Source organism: Myotis daubentonii, chromosome 7, assembly GCF_963259705.1.
Source record: "Myotis daubentonii chromosome 7, mMyoDau2.1, whole genome shotgun sequence".
NCBI lineage: Eukaryota > Metazoa > Chordata > Mammalia > Chiroptera > Vespertilionidae > Myotis > Myotis daubentonii.
The window spans coordinates 23,049,364-23,070,674 of NC_081846.1; the positions used below are offsets into that span (position 1 = coordinate 23,049,364).

The 21,311-nt window shown below is 53.1% G+C and overlaps 1 protein-coding gene across 3 annotated transcripts; it reads left to right on the forward strand.

The window, feature by feature from the left end:
• Positions 1–1,547: 1,547 nt before the first annotated feature.
• On the forward strand, positions 1,548–21,311 carry STK11IP (serine/threonine kinase 11 interacting protein). 3 transcript variants are annotated; one of them, XM_059703293.1, is made up of 25 exons: positions 1,548–1,690; positions 1,856–1,941; positions 8,913–9,118; positions 9,320–9,394; positions 9,608–9,703; positions 10,090–10,197; positions 10,316–10,387; positions 11,957–12,083; positions 12,336–12,439; positions 12,571–12,666; positions 12,907–12,948; positions 13,142–13,276; positions 13,412–13,496; positions 14,028–14,372; positions 14,512–14,717; positions 15,000–15,116; positions 15,196–15,373; positions 17,189–17,422; positions 17,542–17,645; positions 18,613–18,710; positions 18,811–18,989; positions 19,195–19,276; positions 19,468–19,538; positions 19,976–20,223; positions 20,914–21,311. In XM_059703293.1, exons 2-25 carry the CDS (start codon positions 1,881–1,883, stop codon positions 21,061–21,063), a joined length of 3,219 nt encoding a protein of 1,072 aa, XP_059559276.1. In that variant the 5' UTR covers positions 1,548–1,690; positions 1,856–1,880; the 3' UTR covers positions 21,064–21,311. The 3 variants fall into 3 exon arrangements, with proteins under 3 accessions (XP_059559276.1, XP_059559277.1, XP_059559278.1); XM_059703294.1 differs by having other exon boundaries at positions 14,043–14,372; XM_059703295.1 differs by lacking the exon at positions 20,914–21,311 and having other exon boundaries at positions 19,083–19,276; positions 19,976–20,115.

Sequence of the window (21,311 nt, forward strand, 5' to 3'; positions counted from 1 at the left end):
CTCCTCCATTCCGTCTATTTGCCTATTAGCCTTTTATTATATAGGATTCTTATTCTCAATTAGCTTAAATTCATTTTGAAAATGAATCAGAAAAGAGGCACTTCATTAAAAACACACGCACAACACACCAAACAACCCCAAACCAAAAACCAAACAAATCCTCCCTGAAAACCAGAAATTCTCTAAAGACTTTTTTTTTTTTTAACTTTTTTGTTTTTTTAAACTTAATTTAGTTAGGTGGTATTTGACAGGGGGCTACGTGAAAGCTACAATGGGCGCAATCGGTTACTAATTGAATGACCTTCGCTAGCAACCTAGCCTGTGTGAACCAGTTTTTCAAATCTGGTGAGGCATCTAGACCTCAGTTGTATTTCAGCTCCAGACCCAGAAAAGCAGCAAAACCAGGTGGGGGACCCCAGGTCCAGCAGCAGCGACAAACGACCCTCTGCCCTGGCACTGACCAGTCAATAGAGATCATGACCCTGAAAGGACTCGCGTGATAAACTGATGAATATTCTGCTAAAACCCTTCCCTGAAACCTCTTCTAAGAGTCCCCCAAGCAAGAGAGAGATCAAAGCTTCAAGATAAAGGACCCAGGGTGCAGTCTCCCTCCTAGAAGCACCGACCGGCTCCTTTCCCTTTTTCCTTCTTCTTCCCCCACAAGCATGCATCTCCTAATCCCCAAGGGACCCCAGGAGACTGGCAACCAGGGAGCAATGGACAGTGGCAGCTCGCCTGGCTAACTCCCTGAACCTGTCCCAAGGCCCCTTTCCTCTGACTTCTTAGTGAGCCAAAGCAGCCCAGCGTAGGCTCATTTTTCCGCCTAGTTCCTCTCCTGTTGCTTCTTCTATCCTAGGCTCTCCCTGGTTTCACTGTCCCCAGCTTTAATAATTTAAAAATCACCAGGACTCCTCCTGTGAAATCTTTCCTGCGGTAAATCAAGAACCCGCACACCACCTGCAACACTAGGCAGATGCGTTCAGGGCCAGGTCCCCTTTTCCCTAACGCGTTCAAGCATGCGGCCCGCGTGCCGCTAGTTTATTATGACTTTCAGATGAAGTGAAGCACCATAAAAACAAAGACGAGATGCACGTAGAACGTTACCAATCACTAATGTGAGCCCGATATTGCTGAAGGGAAAAAAAAAACAAAAACACCCAGAGTCTGGAGGGAGATTTAGGAAAAAGTGCCAAAGGAACCCCAGAAGTGGCACCTCCGCCAGCCCCAGCTCTTTCACACACATCAAAACACTTGCTGTGGAGGACACGCTCTCCTTTAATTGCAATTCGCTTTGGAGGAGTCTTTTCCTAACAGCAAATTCCACTTCTCGAAGCTGTTTCCCCTCCCAGTCTGCAAACAGCCAGTCGGGCTTCCTCATTGGCTCGGAGGGGCCGCGGCAAGCCCAGCGGGCGCCCCAGGCTGTGAGGGGCCCAAGGCGGGGCGGAGGTGGTGGGGGCCCAACTCCGGGAGGCGGTAGGGGCACAGGCAGCTCCGCCCCAAGGCCCGCCTCCGCCGGCAGCAGCGAGCACGCCCCCACCCGACACGTGTGCACGACTTAGGGCGTGGTTTCCGGCAGCGGAGGCGTGCTTTCCGGTCCTCCCTCCATCTGGCCTTTTTTCCGGGGTGGTACTTCCCGTCTCTCAATGCTGGGCGCCGGGCTCCGGAGCCGGTGAGCGGATCGCCCAGCGGGGTGAGTCTGGCTGACCAGGCCTCGTGCTCCTCAGAGGGGCACCATGGAGGACGCTCTTGGCCTCTTTCTTGCTTTATTTCTCTGCGCGAGGCCTCGTTTGCACGGACATCCTGGCCTTTGGGCAGTACCACCCACCTGAGGCTCTTTCGCTTCCTCTTTCTACAGGCTCCGCCCCCAGCGTCCCGTGGCCATGACAACCGCCCCGCGGGACTCCCTGTTGTGGAAGCTCGCGGGGCTGCTGCGGGAATCGGGTGAGTGGACTTCCGGTTGAGCTGGGGTTGGGGCAAGGTGGGGTGCGTGCTGCTTCCCAGGGCCACTCCCCCTGAAGAATCAGGGAGTTACAGCTCTTTAGGGTCACGAGGGTGTGTGTCACTTTCCTTACTCCTTCGGGGTTTGTTCGCTGTTGCCTAATGTCCTTTGTCTTTGACAGTTTAAACCTTAGCCATGCTTCCCGGCCCGGCTCCACTGCCACTTCCTCCGTGCGCCCTCTGGGCTCTCACAGGAAGGTGATCCTTACTTGGCTGTAAGCCCCTGGAGACCTGAGACAGGGCCTCATCACTGTTGTGTGGCGAGGACCTAAGTATAGCATCGTTAAAAGCATGAGATTTGAAGTCAGACCCACGTGATTTGAAACCCAACTCTCCTTCATTCTTGGCCTCATTGTTTTAAGTTTTTTGAGCCTGTTCTTCTCACCAGCAGAATGGTATAATGATTGTACTTAACTCAAAGGTGGTTGTGGGGATTAATTCTAATTCACATAAAGCATTTAGTACAGTGTTTGCGTATATTGTCAGTGCCCAAAAGTGGTAGCTGTTATTATAATAGCACTTCTCAGTGCCCGGGCACAGTGGAGCCATAATAGTTGTTCAGCACATGTTTGGCGTTAGTTGTGGTTAGAAAAGTGTTGGCTTTGAGATCACACAGAAGTAGCAGCTTCCTACCAGCTATATGATATCAAATCAATACTCTTAACTGCTCTGAGCCCCAATTTCTGTATTTGTAAGAGGGGAGTCAATAGTGTTCTTTAGGAGACTTTGATGAAGTTTAAATGAAGTAACAGTTGTCTGGCACATATCACTCAGTTACTGGTAGGTGCCTTCCATCACTGCACTCCCATTGATGGTCTCTGTGAAATCTCTCGTAGCAGTTAAAACTGGTTTGTGTAATTAACTGCGCACATACCTAATCTGCTCTTCTAGACTGGGAGGCTCTTTGAGGGTGGGAAGAGTCCTTGAGCCATGTCTGTATCTAGTGTCTGGTACATAGAAAGTCCTTCATGCAAGGTTATGGGATTTGTTAATTTATTCGGCAAGAACCTGACTTGGCTCCAGGGGTTAGGGATGATAGTGTGTGTGGGTAAAAAGAGGTAGTAGGAGGGAGATCTTTGTGGTAAAGGAATAGTTTGGTATCTTGATTGTGGTGTTGGCTTTAGGAATCTACACAGATGACATGGCATAGGACTATAAAAGTGTACATTGTACCGTTGCCAGTTTTCTGGTTTTGACATTGTACCATATATGAATGTAACCATGGGGGAAATTGGCTGAAGGGTTTAGGGGGACTTATTTGTGCTATTGCTGTTATGCCCAGATTTCAAGATCCCCAAGGAAACCACACTAGGGAACCAGCCAGTCCGATGCAAAAGCAGAGGGACTCCTATACAAGCTCGCTTGGTCCCCCCCTTGCCTCCATTACTGGGTGCAAGAGAGAGCCCCGAATCCCAAGAGAACAAAGAATTTATAGGGCTTGGGGTCGGGGGTTGGGGCAGGGTGCAGCTAGGGTCTGGTTACACAAAGACAGGGGGGGTGGCCAGCATACTTTTGGCCTTGGGCTAGTTTCCCCCGCTTTCCCATTGGCCGAGATAAGGGCAGGCTGAGTAACTTACACACCCTGCGGCTTCCATCAGTCCTGCTCTGTCCTTTCATTCCCCCCTTGTCTTGGAACTTCCGGCTCAATCATGAGACGGACTGCATTTCTATTCCACCGTTGCTAGAGGCCCGTACTGGGCATACAGAACTATCAATTGAACTATTCTTATAAGCTTAACAAATGGTCCGGTGGAAGGGAAAGAAATCATTTTAGCTTTAACAACTTCTATTGAAATAGGATTTTTCTTCTTAAAATTCCTCCATGGCTATTAAAAAGCCAAATCAAGATAAATTTATTTACTGTCCTGATGTTTGCATAAACACAACAAGAATGGTAACTGACTATCTTTGCTGGAATTTCATGGTTGAACCTTAATGTGCCCCGTAGGGCCAGGAAGCCAAGCCATCCAGATGCCATCAGGCCTGCCTGCAGTATCTGCTGAGTTAGGTGAATCCCTCACCTGTAGCAACTCCACCTGAGCCCACGCTCCAGGCTTTAAGGCCCATCTCAGTAGCCCTCCTACTCGTTGCGGCCCAGAGTGTGTGGGGGTTCCGCAGGGATGCAGAGGCATCTTTACTGCTCCCCTTCTACTCTTACCAACCGCCAGTGATGGTAGGGCATGGGCCTGACGCTCCAGCGCCAGCCATCTTCAGGGCTCCCAGGCAGGATACCAGGCTTTCTTCGTGGCATTCTTAGTGGCTTCAAGTCTTTAGAGCTCAGATAGGGCTCTTCAAAACATGATACTCCAGTCAAAGTTTTCCGTTAATAAAACCACTATTAGGAACCAGTCTCATTGGATCTATGCAAAGAAACGTACTTATTTAGCATTGCCAGATTTCGGAGGAATTACATAAGGAGAAAAACATACTGATCTACTCTAAGATTTTCTGACTTTCCTTGCTAATTCCTTTTCATGGATTTAAAACAAAACAGTAATTGTTGGTATAAAACCTTCATTCTATGCATAACCATGCCTCAGACTTTCTAGTCTAAACAGGCTTTTTCCAGCTTCACTACCCCTGACATGGGCATGGTGACCCAGGCCTGCAAGACAGTATTACAGGCTGTCAACTGTTAGCTGTCTCTCAACAGAGACCAAAACCTGATGGGCACCCTTCCTTGCCCAGTTGGGCACCTGCCCCCTTGGCAGCTAGGCACCCTTTACTTTTGGGGGTCACCCCACACAGCTCCCTTCCAGGACAGCCAACATACATTCAAACCTGCAAAAGAATCAAAGGTTAATATAACATAAACATAATATTGGCGTCATGCCGCTTCAGGTAGCCAAATCTACCACTAAACATGTGATCCTATAAATGGTCCTTGTCTCTTTGGAGCCATGTCCATGAAGATGCAGGCATTATCTAGGTGTATTACACAGTATTGTGGGGGCTCCTGGTGACAGGAGCGATCGCGAGTCATGTTACCGGCATCAGGCAGGTCGAGCACGCCGTAGCTTGAGCTTGAGCGGGTTGCGTTGATCTCGATCTATGCTCCATTTGGTGATGAAGTCTTTCTGGGTCATGGATGGATCCGCTGACCGGACGTGAGTGTGATGGATCCAGGTCGCGACGCCGTCTACCTTTACAGTCTTGGGATCTTGAGCAGACAGGAACAGATGTGGAGGCCTCCCTTTCTCACATCCTAGGACAGGACTTTTGACCTATGTCTCATCCAGATAGAAACGGTCCACATTTATATCACAAAATACCAACAAATCAGTTTCAGTTGTGTAGTCAGTCTGAGTTTTGACTTCTCTCTGGAAGTCTCAGAGATGGTGAATACCATCTAGAAGCTATTAATCCATTTACACAGTCCCCCAAAAGTTAAAGAGGAAGGAAAGAATCATTCAATGTCACTCAAGAGGATTTCAGCGAAACAACAAAATTGACAGATTAAACACATTGGAAAACCAAGGCCAGAAGTACCCTCTGACGTTTCAGGGGTACCAAGGAAGGAGAAGTTAGGCCACAACCAGCCCTTCTCACAATCCACCATTAGTGACCAGTCCCAGCTCACTGGTCTACCATCCATTTAACATTTCTTTTTTCCTCCTATCACACCAAGGCCATGCTTTCCAGGTAGCTAGAACTCTTAGCCTTAATTCTTAGGTGATTAGCAATACATTTTAAGAGACACAGAAAAAAGAAAAATCTTTCTTGGGTAACCTAGGTAAAACTTAGGAAAACATTTTCAACACTTAAAAACAGTTCTCAACATAATAGGATTTAGTCTTGACCATGGAATCAATTACTCTTAATTTGTTTATGATATTATGTATACATACCACTGAAATTATATTAAGACCGTGATTGCTAATTTATTAAGTATTAAATAAATCCACGAGGCTAGCACACTTTTTGCCCCATCCGCATTTCCGCAGTAAAACTCCGCCTTAAAACTCCACCTCTGAAATTCTATCCTCCCTTAGTAAGCAGCAACTTCCTGGTGGTACTTGCCTCAGGGCGGGAAATTTCAAAAGAGCTACTTTAAATCGCCTTGGGAAACCTGTCTGCATTTCTTTCTCAGGTTCATCTTCACCGTTTTTAAGACCAAAACAGTCTCGGGTTTTTATTCTGTACACAGCAAAAAGTCAAGTCCAGCTCAAAACTATGCGCACTCGTTTTTAAACTGGCCTTTTCCCTTTGCATGTGCACAGAAATCCCGGATGCATTTATAAATTTGTAAATGCTTTTCAATTACAAGAAGGATTTTAATTTTAGAATACTTGGGGAGGGGGTGACCTGTTTCCACAGACCCTCACTCAGGCGGCCGCCCGACCGCCACACAAAGGAGGGGTGAGAGCAGTCCCCCCTCCCTCCACATTCATACACTTTCATCAGACATTCATTCAGAGTTTAAACAATCCATTCAACTCCTAACAACTTCCCCATTCCTGAGGGAGCTCTAAAGCCTCCCCCAATCTCCTTGAAATTATTAATCCAGCAAGTCCACAAAATAAAACGGAAACACAAACAACTAAAGGGCCCAAAGAAATACAGCCTTCCAACTCCATGGAAGCAAAAAACAAAGACAAAAAACAAAACAAACCCAAAGCCAGACGTTGGCTGCGCGCCAACCAGCAGGAGCGACCCGCCTTTTCTCAGATTGAGGGGTTCCTACAGACCTTCCGACTCCACGGAAGCAAAATTTCCCCTCTTCAGATGGAGGATCGGGGCGCCCCCCGACTCCTCCTGCCTGTCTCAGATTAAGGGGGTTCCTACAGACCTTCCGACTCCGCGGAAGCAAAATTTCCCCTCTTCAGATGGAGGATCGAGGCGTCCCTCGGCTCCTCCCGCCCGTGGCCCCCCCAGTGCGTCCACCTTAGGCCATGTGGGCTATTACGATTACAGATTTCAGACGTGAGCTCACACCGGACAGATATAAAACATACAATGACATACAAACACCTACCGCGGTCAGTCAGGCGGGCCCTCCGGACTGGGGGGGGTCCCTCAATGGTGCTGGGGATCCCGGCGAGCCCCCAAAATGTTATGCCCAGATTTCAAGATCCCCAAGGAAACCACACTAGGGAACCAGCCAGTCCGATGCAAAAGCAGAGGGTCTCCTATACAAGCTCGCTTGGTCCCCCCCTTGCCTCCATTACTGGGTGCAAGAGAGAGCCCCGAATCCCAAGAGAACAAAGAATTTATAGGGCTTGGGGTCGGGGGTTGGGGCAGGGTGCAGCTAGGGTCTGGTTACACAAAGACAGGGGGGGGTGGCCAGCATACTTTTGGCCTTGGGCTAGTTTCCCCCGCTTTCCCATTGGCCGAGATAAGGGCAGGCTGAGTAACTTATACACCCTGCGGCTTCCATCAGTCCTGCTCTGTCCTTTCAATTGCTAGGACATCCTTTGACTGTATCCTTATATTTTTTAAAAAGGTAAAGAAAAATTCTCCGTGCCTACCATATAGTTTCACTTTTTTAGGTACAGGGTTGAATACCAAAAGATTCCTTGAAGGGTGACAATCTCATTGGAGAGAGCAGTTTTAACAGAGAGAGCAATACCTTGGTGCTATCATGAGTGGTTATTCTTTCTGTGACATGAATTTTGGTACTGTTTGAGAGTTTCTGTAAGTGTGCATATTACCTTTGCAACCAGAAAAAAAAAAAAAAGATAAAACGCCCAGTTAATCCTATATAATAAAAGCCCAGCGACCGAACAGCCTAATGACCAGAACAGCCGGTAGACCAGTAGCTATTATGTGCACTGACCACCAGGGGGCAGATGCTCAATGCAGGAGCTGCGCCCTGGTGGTCAGTGCGCTCCCACAGTGGGAGTGCTGCTAGGCTGACCAGGATGAGCAGCGCTCCCACAGCAGGCCAATCCCCGCAGGTCATGCCCCCCCACCCCACCAGTGCATGAATCCTGTGCACCAGGCCCCTAGTTTTTATTATTATTATTATTATTATTTTATTGCTTAAAGTATTACAAAGGGTATTACATATGTGTCCTTTTTTTCCCCCCTGCCCTTGACAGTCCCCTGGCCTCCCCTACCCCCCAGTGTCTTATGTCCATTGGTTATGCTTATATGCATGCATGCAAGTCCTTCGGTTGATCTCTTACCCCCCTCCCTCCTGCCCCCCAAACCTCCCTGGCCTTCCCACTGCAGTTTGACAATCTGTTTGAGGCAGCTCTGCCTCTGTATATATTATTGTTCATAAGTTTATAATGGTCCTTATTATCCATGAATTTTTATTATTATTTTTTAAAATATATTTTATCAATTTCCACAGAGAGGAAGGGAGAGGGATAGAGAGTCAGACACATTGATGAGAGAGAGAAATATCGATGAGCTGCCTCCTGCACACCTCCCACTGGGGATGTGCCAGCAACCAAGGCACATGCCCTTGACCGGAATCAAGCCCGGGACCCCTCAGTCCGCAGGCCGATATCAAACCGGCCAGGGCGGCCCCTAGTTTTTACATAAAAGGAGTGAGTATAGTGAAAAGTTGGACAGTATTATGTATTGAGAACACTGCCTGGGGGTGTCAAGCTGGGCAGAGTGGAAGGGTTGTGTCAGAAAATGGAGGCGTTATGAACCAGGTTGACCCTGTTTCCAGCAGTGTGAGTAGAACAGGCTCTTCTGAGCAGAAGGGAAAGGAAATTTAGAAAAGTCAGGGGCATGTAATGAAGCAATCTCACATGTCAGGCTGAAGAGTTAAGGCTTGTTTTGAAGATGGAGGAGCCTTTGACAACTTTTAAGTGAGGAGAAGATAAAAAGTTTGATCCTATAGTGGAAGGTCTACAATATAGACTGGAGTGGGTGTGTCCTGGGGTCATAAAGTCTCAGAATAAAGGGAAAGAGCCTTTCCTTATGTTGTCCTTCCTGTCTGCCCCTCTCCCTTGCAGGGGATGTGGTCCTGTCTGGCTGTAGCACACTGAGCCTGCTGACTGCCACACTGCAGCAGCTGAACCACGTATTTGAGCTGTACCTGGGGCCCTGGGGCCCTGGCCAGACAGGCTTTGTGGCTCTGCCCTCCCACCCCACCGACTCCCCTGTCATCCTCCAGCTTCAGTTCCTCTTCGATGTGCTGCAGAAAACGCTTTCACTCAAGGTTCTGGGGTGGGAACGGGGCAGGATATACGAAAAGCCCAGGAGAATAGTGGAGGTGGGACTGGGGTGTAGCATGGGTGCGAGAAATCTGCAGGGCTCAGATCCAAAAGATGTGAGAGCTAGGGGTGGCTGTGCTAAGAAAGACATGCCAAGGAAAGGGAGCTGTGCCGAACTTCACTGACCTGAATGTTTTTCCTTTTAGCTGGTCCATGTCCCTGGTCCTGGCCTCCCAGGGCCCATCAAGATTTTCCCCTTCAAGTCCCTTCGGCAGCTGGAGGTATGGGGCATTGGGGGATGTTGCAACACTAAACCCAGCTGGAGGCGGCCTTTTGAGGATGGGGAAAGAGAGGTGGCTTCTTTTGGTGGAGGAGGGGCAGGCCTGAGAGTTCCCATTGCTCTGCAGTAATGTGGCATCTACTCTCTTCCACTTAATGCTTCCCTGAACCATAGTTGGCTTTGTCATCTTTTCCCTTCCCTTCCTTTGCTGCAGCTCCGAGGTGTCCCTGTCCACTGCCTTCATGGCCTCCGTGGCATCTATTCCCAGCTGGAGACCCTGATTTGCCGCCGGAGCATCCAGACATTAGAGGTAAGGAGGAGGGGGGTGGGTCCAGGTGCCTTGTCCTGAGAGACCTAGAGGACCAAACTCTGACATTCCCCCTTCTCTGCAGCCTTCCCTGCTCCTGCCCCCTGCTTCCCTCTGGACAGTGTACTTCCTCCCTCCACTCTGCTCCCACAACACTCTGTACCTGTCCATATATTCATAGTCACACCTGCCATACTGTGTTATATATTCTCCTCTCTGTCCCCTCACTGTCCCCACAGTGGACACCTTGAGGATAGGGCCCTGGGCTCTCTCTAAGTCTGTACTCAGACTGAACTCAGCATAAAGAATGAATGAATGGTTGGGCCATAGAGTGAGGCCTTGGTGTGGGGAGGAGGGGAGAGTGGAGGTGACTGAGCACCTTGTCTCAGGAGCTCCTCTCAGCCTGCGGTGGCGACCTCTGCTCTGCCCTGCCCTGGCTGGCTCTGCTTTCTGCCGACTTCAGCTACAATGCACTGACTGCCTTAGACGGCTCCCTGGTGAGTGCCTCAGAGGGAAGGGGGTTTGGGGAAGGACAGGGGTGGGTCTGTAGGGAGAGGGGCCAGCTGGCTGCCTGGAGGTGTCCGATCCTCTGTTTCCTCTTCCCATCCCCCACAGCGTCTCTTGTCAGCTCTGCGCTTCTTGAACCTGAGCCACAATCAACTCCAGGGCTGCAAGGACTTCCTGATGGTGAGTGTGAGGAGTCTGCCTGGAGCCGATACCACTGGGGCCTCTAATGGTTCTGCTCTGACCTCTCCTGGACCCAGTTTTGCTTCCACGTGCTCTTGCCCGTGGGATGGAGCTGTATCCTGTGAGGCAGTGTGGTTTGGGGGCTCAGGCTCAGCCTAAGACCAACCAGTATTCACATCTCAGCTCCTAATCCCTGTGTGACTTGGGACAAGTTGGTTAACCTCTCGGTTTTTCTTCACCAGAAAAGTAGAAACCACAGGAGTACTCACTTTTTGTTGTGCTTTTTTTTGTTACTCCTCACCTGAGGACATTTTTTCCATTGATTTTTAGAGTGGAAAGGAGGGAATGAGGGAGAGAGAGACATTGATGTGAGAGAAACACATTGATTGGTTGCCTTCCACATTCCATTGGTTGCCTTCAGCATGTGCTGCGACTGGGGAGGGGATCGAAACTGCAACCCAGGGACACGCCCTTCGGTGTGCAGGCTAATGCTCTAACCACTGAACCACTGAACACAGGGCAGGAGTACGCACTTTTATATTAGAATGATTATGAAGAGTATCTGATGCTACTTAGCCCAGTGCATAGCCAGAAAAGGGCGGCTCTTGTGATGATAGTGAAGAACCCTTCTCTTCTGTCTCCCTGTGAAAGAGAAAGCCAGACACTAGTTAAAGTGGTAAGAACAGGTTTTAATAATAAACTATTGTAGTAGTTTATTAAGTAATAAACGATTGTGATGTTTAATCAGTAGTAAAACTCCTAATCAGTAATAAACTATTCAGCAGGAACTGAACTCCAGTTCGGTTTGTGCAGAGGTAATTGGGCATGTTAAAGTGGGAGTGAGGAGATGGGGAGGGGGCCAGCGGAGGCTTGAGCAGATCCTGTCCTTGGCCAGACTCTAGTCAGGTTCCTCTGAAGTCAGGGAAGTGGAAATTTACAGAAAGCAGGAAGGGGCCCTGCCTGGTTTGGCTCAGCGGACAGAGCATCGGCCTGGGGACTGAAGGGTCCTGGGTTTGATTCCGGTCAAGGGCACATGCCCGGGTTGCAGGCTCCATCCCCAGTTGGGGGCGTGCAGGAGGCAGCTGACAGATGATTCTCTCTCATCATGGATATTTCTATCTCTCCCTCTCCCTTCCTCTCTGAAATCAATACAAATATATTAAAAACAAAACAAAACAGGAAGGGGACATTGGACTATGTGAAACCAACCTGTCTGGGTTTGTTAACTGGCACTTGCCAAAGTTAGGCTTCTAACCCCACGGAAGCTGGGAGACGGGCCCCATCTTTAGGTGCTGGCTGGAACAAACACAGTTCTCCTGGCAGCCTTGAGTTTTTCCGGGCCGGAATGTAAGGGGGCTGGAGTCATCCTAGGGATGTGGGCTTGAGCTATCAGAAACTGAACTAGTACTGGTTCAAGTTTAACGTGGGGGAGAGGATGGGTAGATGAAATCGTTTGTGCTGAGAGTTTGCCATTTTCACAGGCCAAGGATAAGGCCTAGTGGAGAAGAGGGCTTAGGGGAGCCTAGAGTTTGGTCAAGGAAAGGCTCTTTGTCGCCCGCTTCCTCCCAGGACTTGTCTGAGCTCTGCCATCTGGACATCTCCTATAACCACCTGTGTTCGGTGCCGAGAATGGGACCCTCAGGAGCTACTCTGGGGACCCTGATACTGCGAGGCAATGAGCTCCAGGGCCTGCATGGTGAGTGGGGGAGTGCGGTGGTGGTAGGCAGGGAGTAGGGGAGGGTGGGGCTCAGATGGAGGGGATGGGGCAGCGTGAGACTCAGGATGGCCAGGCGGCCTGGGAACCGTGTCCCTCCAGAGCTGATGCTCGCTCACCGGCAGGTCTGAGGTGCCCAGGGTTATCTTTTCCCTGCACCCTCCCCAGCCTATCCCCACCCTCCCCACGCTTGCTCTCACTCACATGCCCTTCCTCTTTTCTCGCCTCTGCCAGGCCTGGAGCAGCTGAGGAAGCTGCGGCACCTCGATGTGGCATACAACCTGTTGGAAGAACACAGGGCACTGGCACCACTGTGCCTGCTGGCTGAGCTCCGCAAGGTGAGGCTTGGGTGCTTCAAAGGCCGGGAAGCCAGCTTTGCGCCCCTCCCTCCTTCCCATGCTGATGTGGTCAGTGCCCTTCCTCCCACAGGGAGGCTCACACCCACCTCTGTCTCCTTCCTGCCCCTCAGCTCTACCTGGAGGGAAACCCTTTGTGGTTCCACCCTGCACACCGAGCGGCCACCGCCCAGCACTTGTCACCCCGGGCCAGGGGTGCTGCTTCTGGCGTGAGTGATCTTCCCATATCCGCTCGCTTTCCCTTTCCTGCCCTGGCCGCCCTCACCCCTGCACCTCTTGCCTGTTCTCACCCTCTAACTGGACCCTTTACTTCTTGCTTATTTTGCTGGTACCACCTGCTGAGCCTGGTGGTCCTCACAGCCCCAGGAGGGCTCCCACCTGGGCTTGGAGCTCCCCCAGGGAATGAGCCCCCCACCAACACTGCCCCCTCCTCTTTTCTCTTTGTTCAGTTCCTTCTTGATGGGAAGGTCTTATTACTGACTGATTTCCAGGTGAGTGTGACGGGGCGGGGCGGGAGTGGGACAGCAAGGGCTGATTTGGGAGGACGCTAGCTGAAGGAAGCAGGGTTTCGGGGTAAGGGGCCTCCCAGGTAGCTGCAGATGGGTCCCGCCTCTCGGCCAGCTTGGGTAGGACAGAGGTTCCTCTGGCTCTGACCTCTTTCTCTTTCCTGTTGTCACACGTCAGACCTCCACATCCTCAGAGGCCCCGACTCCGTCCTGGCCGGTGGGGAGCACCACTGAAACCTCGGGGGGTGTTGACTTGAGTGACAGCCCCTCCTCAGGGGGCATTGTGGCCCAGCCCCCGATTCGTAAGTTGAAGGTAACAGCGTCCTAGGCTGCCTTGTACCTGGGGTTGGGTCCCTTGACTGGGGCTCTAAGAATAGTAAGGCTTTGTCCTTGCGTGTGGCTGGGCGGCCTGGCTTTCATGGAATTTCATCACTCTACCCAAACTCAGGGCCGAGTTCGCGTGAGGCGGGCAAGTATCTCAGAACCCAGTGACACGGACCCAGAGCCCCGGACTCCGGACCCCTCCCCGGCTGGTGAGTCGGCCCTCCCCCAGCCTCCCGTGTCCCAGCCCAGCGCTCCCCGTGCTCTAGTTGGGAATGTTGTTGGGTGGAGCGCAGCACTGTAGAGGGCCTCTTAGTCTTTCCTCTTAGTTTGGGGAAAGGAGAAGAGACCGCTCCTGGACAGCACCTTCCGAAGTGTTTTACAAGGAGCTTTAATTAGTGGGATGTCACAAGGATTCCGCGGCCAGATGTGTTTGGGAGATGCTTGGTGAGCAAATAGGTGTCCTCCCTCTGGGCCATCGTAGGACCTTAAATGTGCTGCTCTGTATGGCGAATCTCCAAAGTAGTACATGAGGTGCGGTTGTGAACTGCATGTGACCAGGGTGTTTCGTAGGATATGCTTTGGGGCATGTTGCTGGGGGGAGCCTTTAGCCTCTCTCGGAACCCTTACCACCTCCACCTGTTACACAGACTTTTACTTCACCCTGAGGAGCACTCACAGGGAGGTGGGAGGGATGGGGGCTGGCTGAGCCGTGTGCCTCCCCCGCCCCTGCCCTGCCCCAGTACACACCTGTCCAGGACGGTTTGTGCAGCAGCATCGGGAACTGGAACTCATGAACAGCTTCCGGGAACAGTTTGGCCAGGACTGGCTGCGGTACAGAAATCACCTCGAGACCTCGGGAATCCCTGCTCTGGCTTCCTCTAAGACTCCTGCCCTCGGCACACTGCCCCCGGACACACTGAGCCCAGAGCCTGTGCCCAGTCCTCCACTTACAGAGGAGTCACCACAGAAAGTGGTGGCAGAGGAGGTCAGCATGGGGCCGGAGCCACAGGCGGAAGAGGAGTTTGAGGAGCAGGGAAAAGAGGAAGAGGAGGAGGAGGAGGAGGAGGAGGAGAAGGAAGTGGAAGGTGAGCTCTTAGTGGCTGCAGGTGGTGTGTGTGGGAGAGTGGGGTGGCTGACCCCTTGTGGATGGAGGGCCAGCTCACGGGAGGGCAGAGTCTGGGTACCTTTCCGTCCTTACAGGGCCCCCTCTCGGTTTCTCCTCAGCGGAGCTCTGTCGCCCCATGTTGGTATGTCCCTTGGAGGGACCTCAGGGCGTGCGGGGCAAGGAGCGCTTTCTCCGGGTCACGTCTGGCCACCTGTTTGAGGTGGAACTCCAAGCAGCTCGAACCCTGGAACGGCTCGAGCTCCAGAGTCTGGAGGCAGCTGAAATAGAGTCCGAGACCGAAGCCCAGAGGGACCCACTGCCTGAGGTGAGTGTGGGGGTGGGGGTTCTGGAGGAGGCGCTGGGCTGTTTTTGGGAGCCAGCTCTGACAACATGGCTCTCCATGGTCGAGGAGGTAGCTGGGGGCCAAAGGTGGCCCCGGGCGGCTTGGGTGGCCGGCCAGGCGCAGAGCTTGTGGGCCAGAGCGCGATGGCAGCAAAAGCATTTTAATGGAGTCCAGAGCTATGTTTCCCTCTGTGCTCTCAGTATAACTCTAATCCCTCTGCTGTTTTTTTTCTTTGTTTTTTTTTGGTCCCCTCTTTCCTCACAGGGCTCAGAGCCGCCCCTGTTGCACCCTGTCCTCGCTCTTCGCTTCTCTTACATTCGCCCAGACCGGCACTTGCGTCGCTATGTGGTGCTGGAGCCTGACGCCCAAGCCGCTGTCCAGGTGATGGGGCCCAGGAGGCTGGTGGGAGCTTGGAAGCTGAGGGCCGGGGTCCTCCTGCTCACTGGCCACCCTGTTTCAGGAGCTGCTTGCTGTGTTGACCCCAGCAGCCACCAAGGTTCAGCATCAGCTGGGGGAAGCAAGGGACCAGCTGGAGGACAGACTCCAGTGTCTACGTTGTGGCCACGATTTCAAGCCAGGGGATACCAGGTTGGAACTGGCCAGTGTGGAGGGCTGGAGGCCTCTGTTCCAAAATTCAGGTACAAGCCCTGCCCTTGACCTCCTGCCCATGCACCTTCTGCCGTTGTGGGGGAAAATGGCTTGGAGGGAGGGAGTGTGGAAGGGTTCCCCAGGGAAGAAAGGAGTGGGGACCATCTTTCTGCCTGGAGGAAAAATAAAACTGTCTGCCTGCTACATTTACAAAAGCAAAAAAAGGAGAGATTATCTCCCCCTCCTGAAATGTCAGGAAATACAATCTCTGTAACTATTTAAACATATTCATTATTTTTTCATAACCTGGAGGCTTTCCCCCCTTTTTGGCTAACATTTCAGAAAGTACATAAAACCTAATGAGCCCTAGGCACTGCTGGGTTTTAGTGATGCCATCCGAGCACGTCTGGCTGTTGAGTAAGATGCTTTGGGAGTTGGCTGAGATTCTCCTTCCTGACTGACCTTGGAAGCTGCTAGATACTGAGTTGTGCCTGTGGCATCTCTTCGCATTCTGTTCTTTAAGACGAGAAAATTTTCCATTGTAGGACAGTCAAAAAGACATTTGAAGACACTGAAGAAGAAAGATATTCTTGATAAGTCCTATGTTGAAATGCATGCTTTTTATTACTTTCCTCCTGGCAGCAGCTGGAGCAGGAATTTACATTTTATTCAGAAAATGGACCCTCTCCAACTTCACCCTGAGCCTACCAGGAGGCGGCGGCCCCTGAAGCTCCGCAGGGCAGTGTGTGTAGTGGAAATAGCCCTGCCTCCGCCCAGGCCCTGGCTCTCCTCCAGGGGGTCGTGTGGCCCCTGGGGTTTCTTCAGTGGGAGCATTATTAATGAACAGTCCTGTGTGCTCCATTCACTTTTTGCTTGAGCCTCCGGTATCTTGTCCGAACAAAGATGAGAATGAAATTGCCGCAAAGTGCTGGTGGGAGATTTAAGTGTGACAGAAAGGCACCAGGGACAGTGCTGGGCTCCTAAACGAAGTCTTGGGAGGGGTGTGTCACTTGTTTGAAGGCTCCAGCACATGCCAAGCACATTGTAGCTGCTCAAAGAATGCTTCTTGTTGCTGATCCCTGTCCTTTACCTGATTACGTTCACTCATCCTGGCAACCTTATAAGATTGGCACTGTTGCCTGACCCGTGTAGCTCAGTGGTTGAGTGTCGACCCTGCACCAAGAGGTCGCCAGTTCGATTCCTGGTCGGGGCACATGCTCGGGTTGTGGGCACGATACCTAGTAGGGGGTGTGCAGGAGGCAGCCGGCCCATGTTTCTCTCTCATCGATGTTTCTATCTCTCTCCCTCTCCCTTCTCTCACTCTCTAAAAAAAGCAAACATTGGCACTGTCATCATCCTCATCTTACCGATGAGAAACCAGGCACAGAGAGTGTAGGAGTCTTGTCATAGTGCATAGATGATAGCCTTTATGTGATGGAGCCGGGAATTGGACCCATCTCTGGTACCCTGCCTTCCTGGTCTGTTGATTTGGGGCTTAGACATTGCTGGTAGAGCATCGAAGCACATGACCAGCCCAGGCTGTGGGAGGGAACCAGAATTTGGCTGTGGTTGACTTTGGCTCCTTTAAGAAGGCCTGAAATGACATGGTGTATTTTGAGGGGGCTGTGGGCCATGGGTCTGGGTTTGCTTGTCCCTCACTGGATGGGGAGTGATTGGTTAGCAGCCAGGCCTGCAGAGGGAGGCAGGTGTGCTGGGAGTGGTGGGCAGTGTATGGTGGGTAGTGTATGAAGCTGGAGATGGGGGACTAGGTGAGTCTGAGAGTGGGTGGGGAGCATTATGAGCATGGTGGGGGATTGTGGTGCTGTGTGGGGGTTCACGGGGATTGTACCCATCCCCTTCTCCAGAGTCTCCTACTGTGTGTCCAAACTGTGGTAGTGACCATGTGGTTCTCCTGGCTCTGTCCGGGGGAGCCCCCAACGGGGAGCAGAGCCAGGAAGAGCAGCTGCCAGCCTCGTCGCAGTCCCCCAGCACCGTCCACGATGACCCTCCTGGCGAAAGTGACGACAGCACCAGGGCTGACAGTACCCCATCTCAGGCACTGGGCTCCCACGACCGCCACAAGTGGAGCCTCAGTCCCCGTGAGTATAGGCAAAACGAGACGGGGCTGGTGTTTGGGGGAGGGAAGGGGCCCTAATGTGGGGAGGGAAGATGGAGCCGCGCAGCCGGGGCAGGCTGATGGCCCATTGCATGTTCCCAGCCCCCGAGCGCTGTGGCCTCCGCTCTGTGGACCACCGACTCCGGCTCTTCCTGGATGTTGAGGTGTTCACCGATGCCCAGGAGGAGTTCCAGTGCTGCATCAAGGTCTGTGCCAGCCTGGCACTGCCCCTGCCTCTAGCTGAGCAGGGTGCCTGCTCGTTCCATCACAGCCAATGGAGTCTTAAGCTGTTGCTCTGGAACTGCTAGGTCTGGCTTCCCGTTTGGCTCCAGCGGTTACTTGCTGTGTGTCTGTGGACACGGTCCTTGATGTTTGAGTCTCCGTTGTCACTCCTCTGTAAGGGGGATAACACTTAACCTTTCAGAGTGTGGTAGCATCAGGGAGAGTCAAGTCTGTAAACTGCCCAGTCCAGCACCTGGCCTCAGTAAGTGGGACCTCCTGTCATTATTGTAAATACAGGATGCGTTTGGACCCTCTGCTGAGCACCTAGCATGTGCTGGACACCAAGGAGCTAGAGTAAATCAGTCTTGTCCTCTGTCTTACGTTCCAGTGTGAGAGACAGGCAATGATCACGTGATGCAATAGTGCTGGGATCAGGCGAAGGCCCTAGAAGGGCATCTGGTCCACCCGAGGGGGTTAGGGAAGCTGCCCTTTCCCGGGGAGGTGATGGCTAAGCCAGTCCGAAGGATGAGCTGCAGAGGAGGGAGGAAGGATGTTCTAGGAAAAGGAAGCGGCACATGCATGGAGACTTGAGAGAGTAGTGGGGAGAACTGCTCTGATGGCGGCAGCTAGAATGGGGGGGGGTGTGGGGGGCTGTGACCAAGAGGAGCAACCTCATGTGTCTGCTAAAGAGTTTGGATTTGATCCCAAAGGCCATGGGAGCCCCTGAAGGATTGGAAGCAGGGATGGCACCCAGTTTTATGTTTTAGAACAATTAGTCTGGCAGAGTGTGAAGGGCAGGGGCTGTGGGATGGAGAGCGTGGCCAGTGGGGAGGCCGGGATGGATGAGCAGGGAGGGGCAGGCTGAAGGTGCTGTCACAGGAGCTCGACGCTCCGTCTGGCAGCTGCCTTCCTGGTCCTCTCTGTTTCTCATCAACTTCCTTTGCTCTTTAGGTGCCACTGGTATTGGCAGGCCACCCTGGGGAGTGTCTGTGTCTCGTGGTTGTGTCTGACCACAGGCTGTATGTGTTGAAGGTGACAGGGCAGATCTGGTGAGTGAACGGGGCCGTGGCCAGGGAAGGGTCAGGGTTCCCCTGTGGCTCTCACTTCAGTCTTCTCTTTCCTGCCACTCTGCCCCTCCTCTCTCCACAGCGGGCCTCCAGCTAGCTGGCTGCAGCCAACCCTGGCCATTCCCCTGCAGGATCTGAGTTGCATAGAGCTGGGCCTGGCAGGACAGAGCCTGCGGCTGGAGTGGGCAGCTGGAGCGGGCAGCTGTGTCCTGCTGCCCCGAGATGCCAAGCATTGCCGAGCCTTCCTAGAGGAACTCACTGGTGAGAGAGGAAAGGGAGAGACAGGGAGGGCAGGCCGAGGGTCATAGGTCCACCCATGCCTGAGACACATGGGTAATGAAACTCCACTCTCAGAGAAGTTCCTGGAATCTAGAAATACGGAGAATGGGAAGGTGTTGAGAGGCGGTGAGGTTGGGAGAAGAGGTGGAGTCATGACAGCTCCCTGTCTCTGGCTGGCACCGTCCAGATGTCTTGCAGTCTCTGCCCCCAGCCTGGAGGAGCAGCGTCAGTGCCACAGAGGAGGAGGTGACCCCAGAGCACCGACTCTGGTGAGTCAGTGGGAGGGTGAGGCTGGGGTTGGTCTCCAGCGGCTGCTCTTGGAGCACAGGCCACCTGACCTCAGGCCCCCAGGCCTGGCCCTTCCTCCCTGTCTGCCCCTCTTGGTACTCCCCCCTCCCTAGCCCCCCCCCCCGCCCCCCCAGCTGACCACTCTCTCCTGGGGCTGCCACCTTCCCCGCAGGCCACTACTGGAAAGAGACTCTTCCTCGGAGCCTTCCCGGTTCTTCTACCTTCAAGTGTTCCTGGTTGAAGGTGCGGCCTCTGCGTGCCCTTGTAGCATTCTCAGCTCCTGGCATCGGGACTTCCTGTCACTCCTGGGCATCCCCAGATAACCCCCTCAGTGTCCCCAGTCTCTCTGGGTGGGCCGAGAGGTGCCCAGAAACCTTTGCTCTCGGGCCCAGGCTCGCTGTGAGGTGGAGCAGGTTGGCTGGGTCTGCTCTGCCTCCTGTGGGAGGAGGCGAGAGTGGACCCTCCTTTCTGAGTCCAGTGGGTGGTGGGCAGGTTTCCTGTGTCTTAGGCCTCAGAGGTTTTGGAGGCTAGAGGTCCCTGACGTTGGGCCCAGAGGCTTAGCTGCTTTGTGGCCACCTCGGTGTGGCTGGCCCTCTTCTCCCACGCGCTGGGCCTGGGCCCCAGCGTCTGGGCTTCTCTGCGGCCTTGCGCTCGACCTCGCCCTGCCTCTTTCACTGCAGGCCCTGAGACCTGTCCTGTGTCCCTGTTGCTGACTCTGTCCAGCTTGTACCTGTTAGATGAGGACCTTGTAGGGTCCGAGGCAGAAGCCCCTCTTCCAGCGGCGTCTGGCGAAGCCTCTGAGAAGGCCCTGCCCTCGGGGCCTGGCCCTTCCGTGTGTGTCAGGGAGCAGCAGCCGCTCAGCAGCTTGAGCTCGGTGCTGCTCTATCGCACGGCCCCGGAGGACCTGCGGCTGGTCTTCTACGATGAGGTGTGTGTGCACATGTGTATGTGAGTGTGTGAGAGAGAGAGCTTGTGGTGTGGGAAATGGTCTGGGAAGGCTAGGAATTGGGGGCAGGATGGGGAGAGCAGAGAAGTAGGGTAAAGGACCTGGGAGGCTCACTGGGTTTGGACAGTAGCAAGGGGGAGGAGGGCGGGCAGCTGTAGGCTGTGGAAACACCATGAACGTGGAGCCCAGCCTTGTGTTAGCTGGGTGGCCGTGAGTGAAGCACCCAGCGGCGGCCGCTCCCTGGGGTTTGCATTTGATTGGTGATTGGGCTCTTCTGCCAGCCAGTTAACCTTTACAACCTGCACATGAGGAGGTCCTCTCATCAGTCCTAATACTGATGAGGAAACTGCAGTTTCGGGATGTTAACCAGCTTGCCCAGGTCACAGGTGGTAGAACTAGGAACCCAAGCAGTTCCTTGAAACTGACTCCAGAACGTCCATTCTGGAAAACGGAGAAGATTAAAGAAACAAGATAGTGGCGTGAAAGCCCTTTGGGGGCCTTCAGTAGGATCGGTCGGGTTCTGTTTAAAACGTCAGCGTCGTTTATGGGGAGTGACCCTGGGTTGGGGAAGGGAAGAGGCCAGGAGCAAGCGGGCAGTGGTCCTCCCTGCGATCTCCCGCCCCTTCTCTGGTGTGGCCCCCTGAGTCTCACTCGCCACTCTTGGTCTGCCAGGTGTCCCGGCTTGAGAGTTTTTGGGCACTCCGTGTCGTGTGTCCAGAGCAGCTGACCACCCTGCTGGCCTGGATCCGGGAGCCCTGGGAGCAGTTGTTTTCCATTGGCCTCCGGACGGTGACCCAAGAAGCTCTAGACCTTGACCGGTGAAGCCTCCATGCGGGCCCCGCCCTGGCCGCAGGGGCCTGGCCACGGGTGTTCTCCAGGCTCTGGCTGTGGACTTCCCCAGGGTCTGGGCGCTGGTCAGTGAGGCCCTGGATGATCCACGGCTCCAGGGAATGGGGAGAGAAATGGTCAGGCCTCTGGATGACCTGGCCCGAGGGGACAGGCTAAGTGGCCATAGGAATGTTCCTTCTGCACTTTTTCTCAGGTATCAATAAAGCTGTTTCCATTCTAGA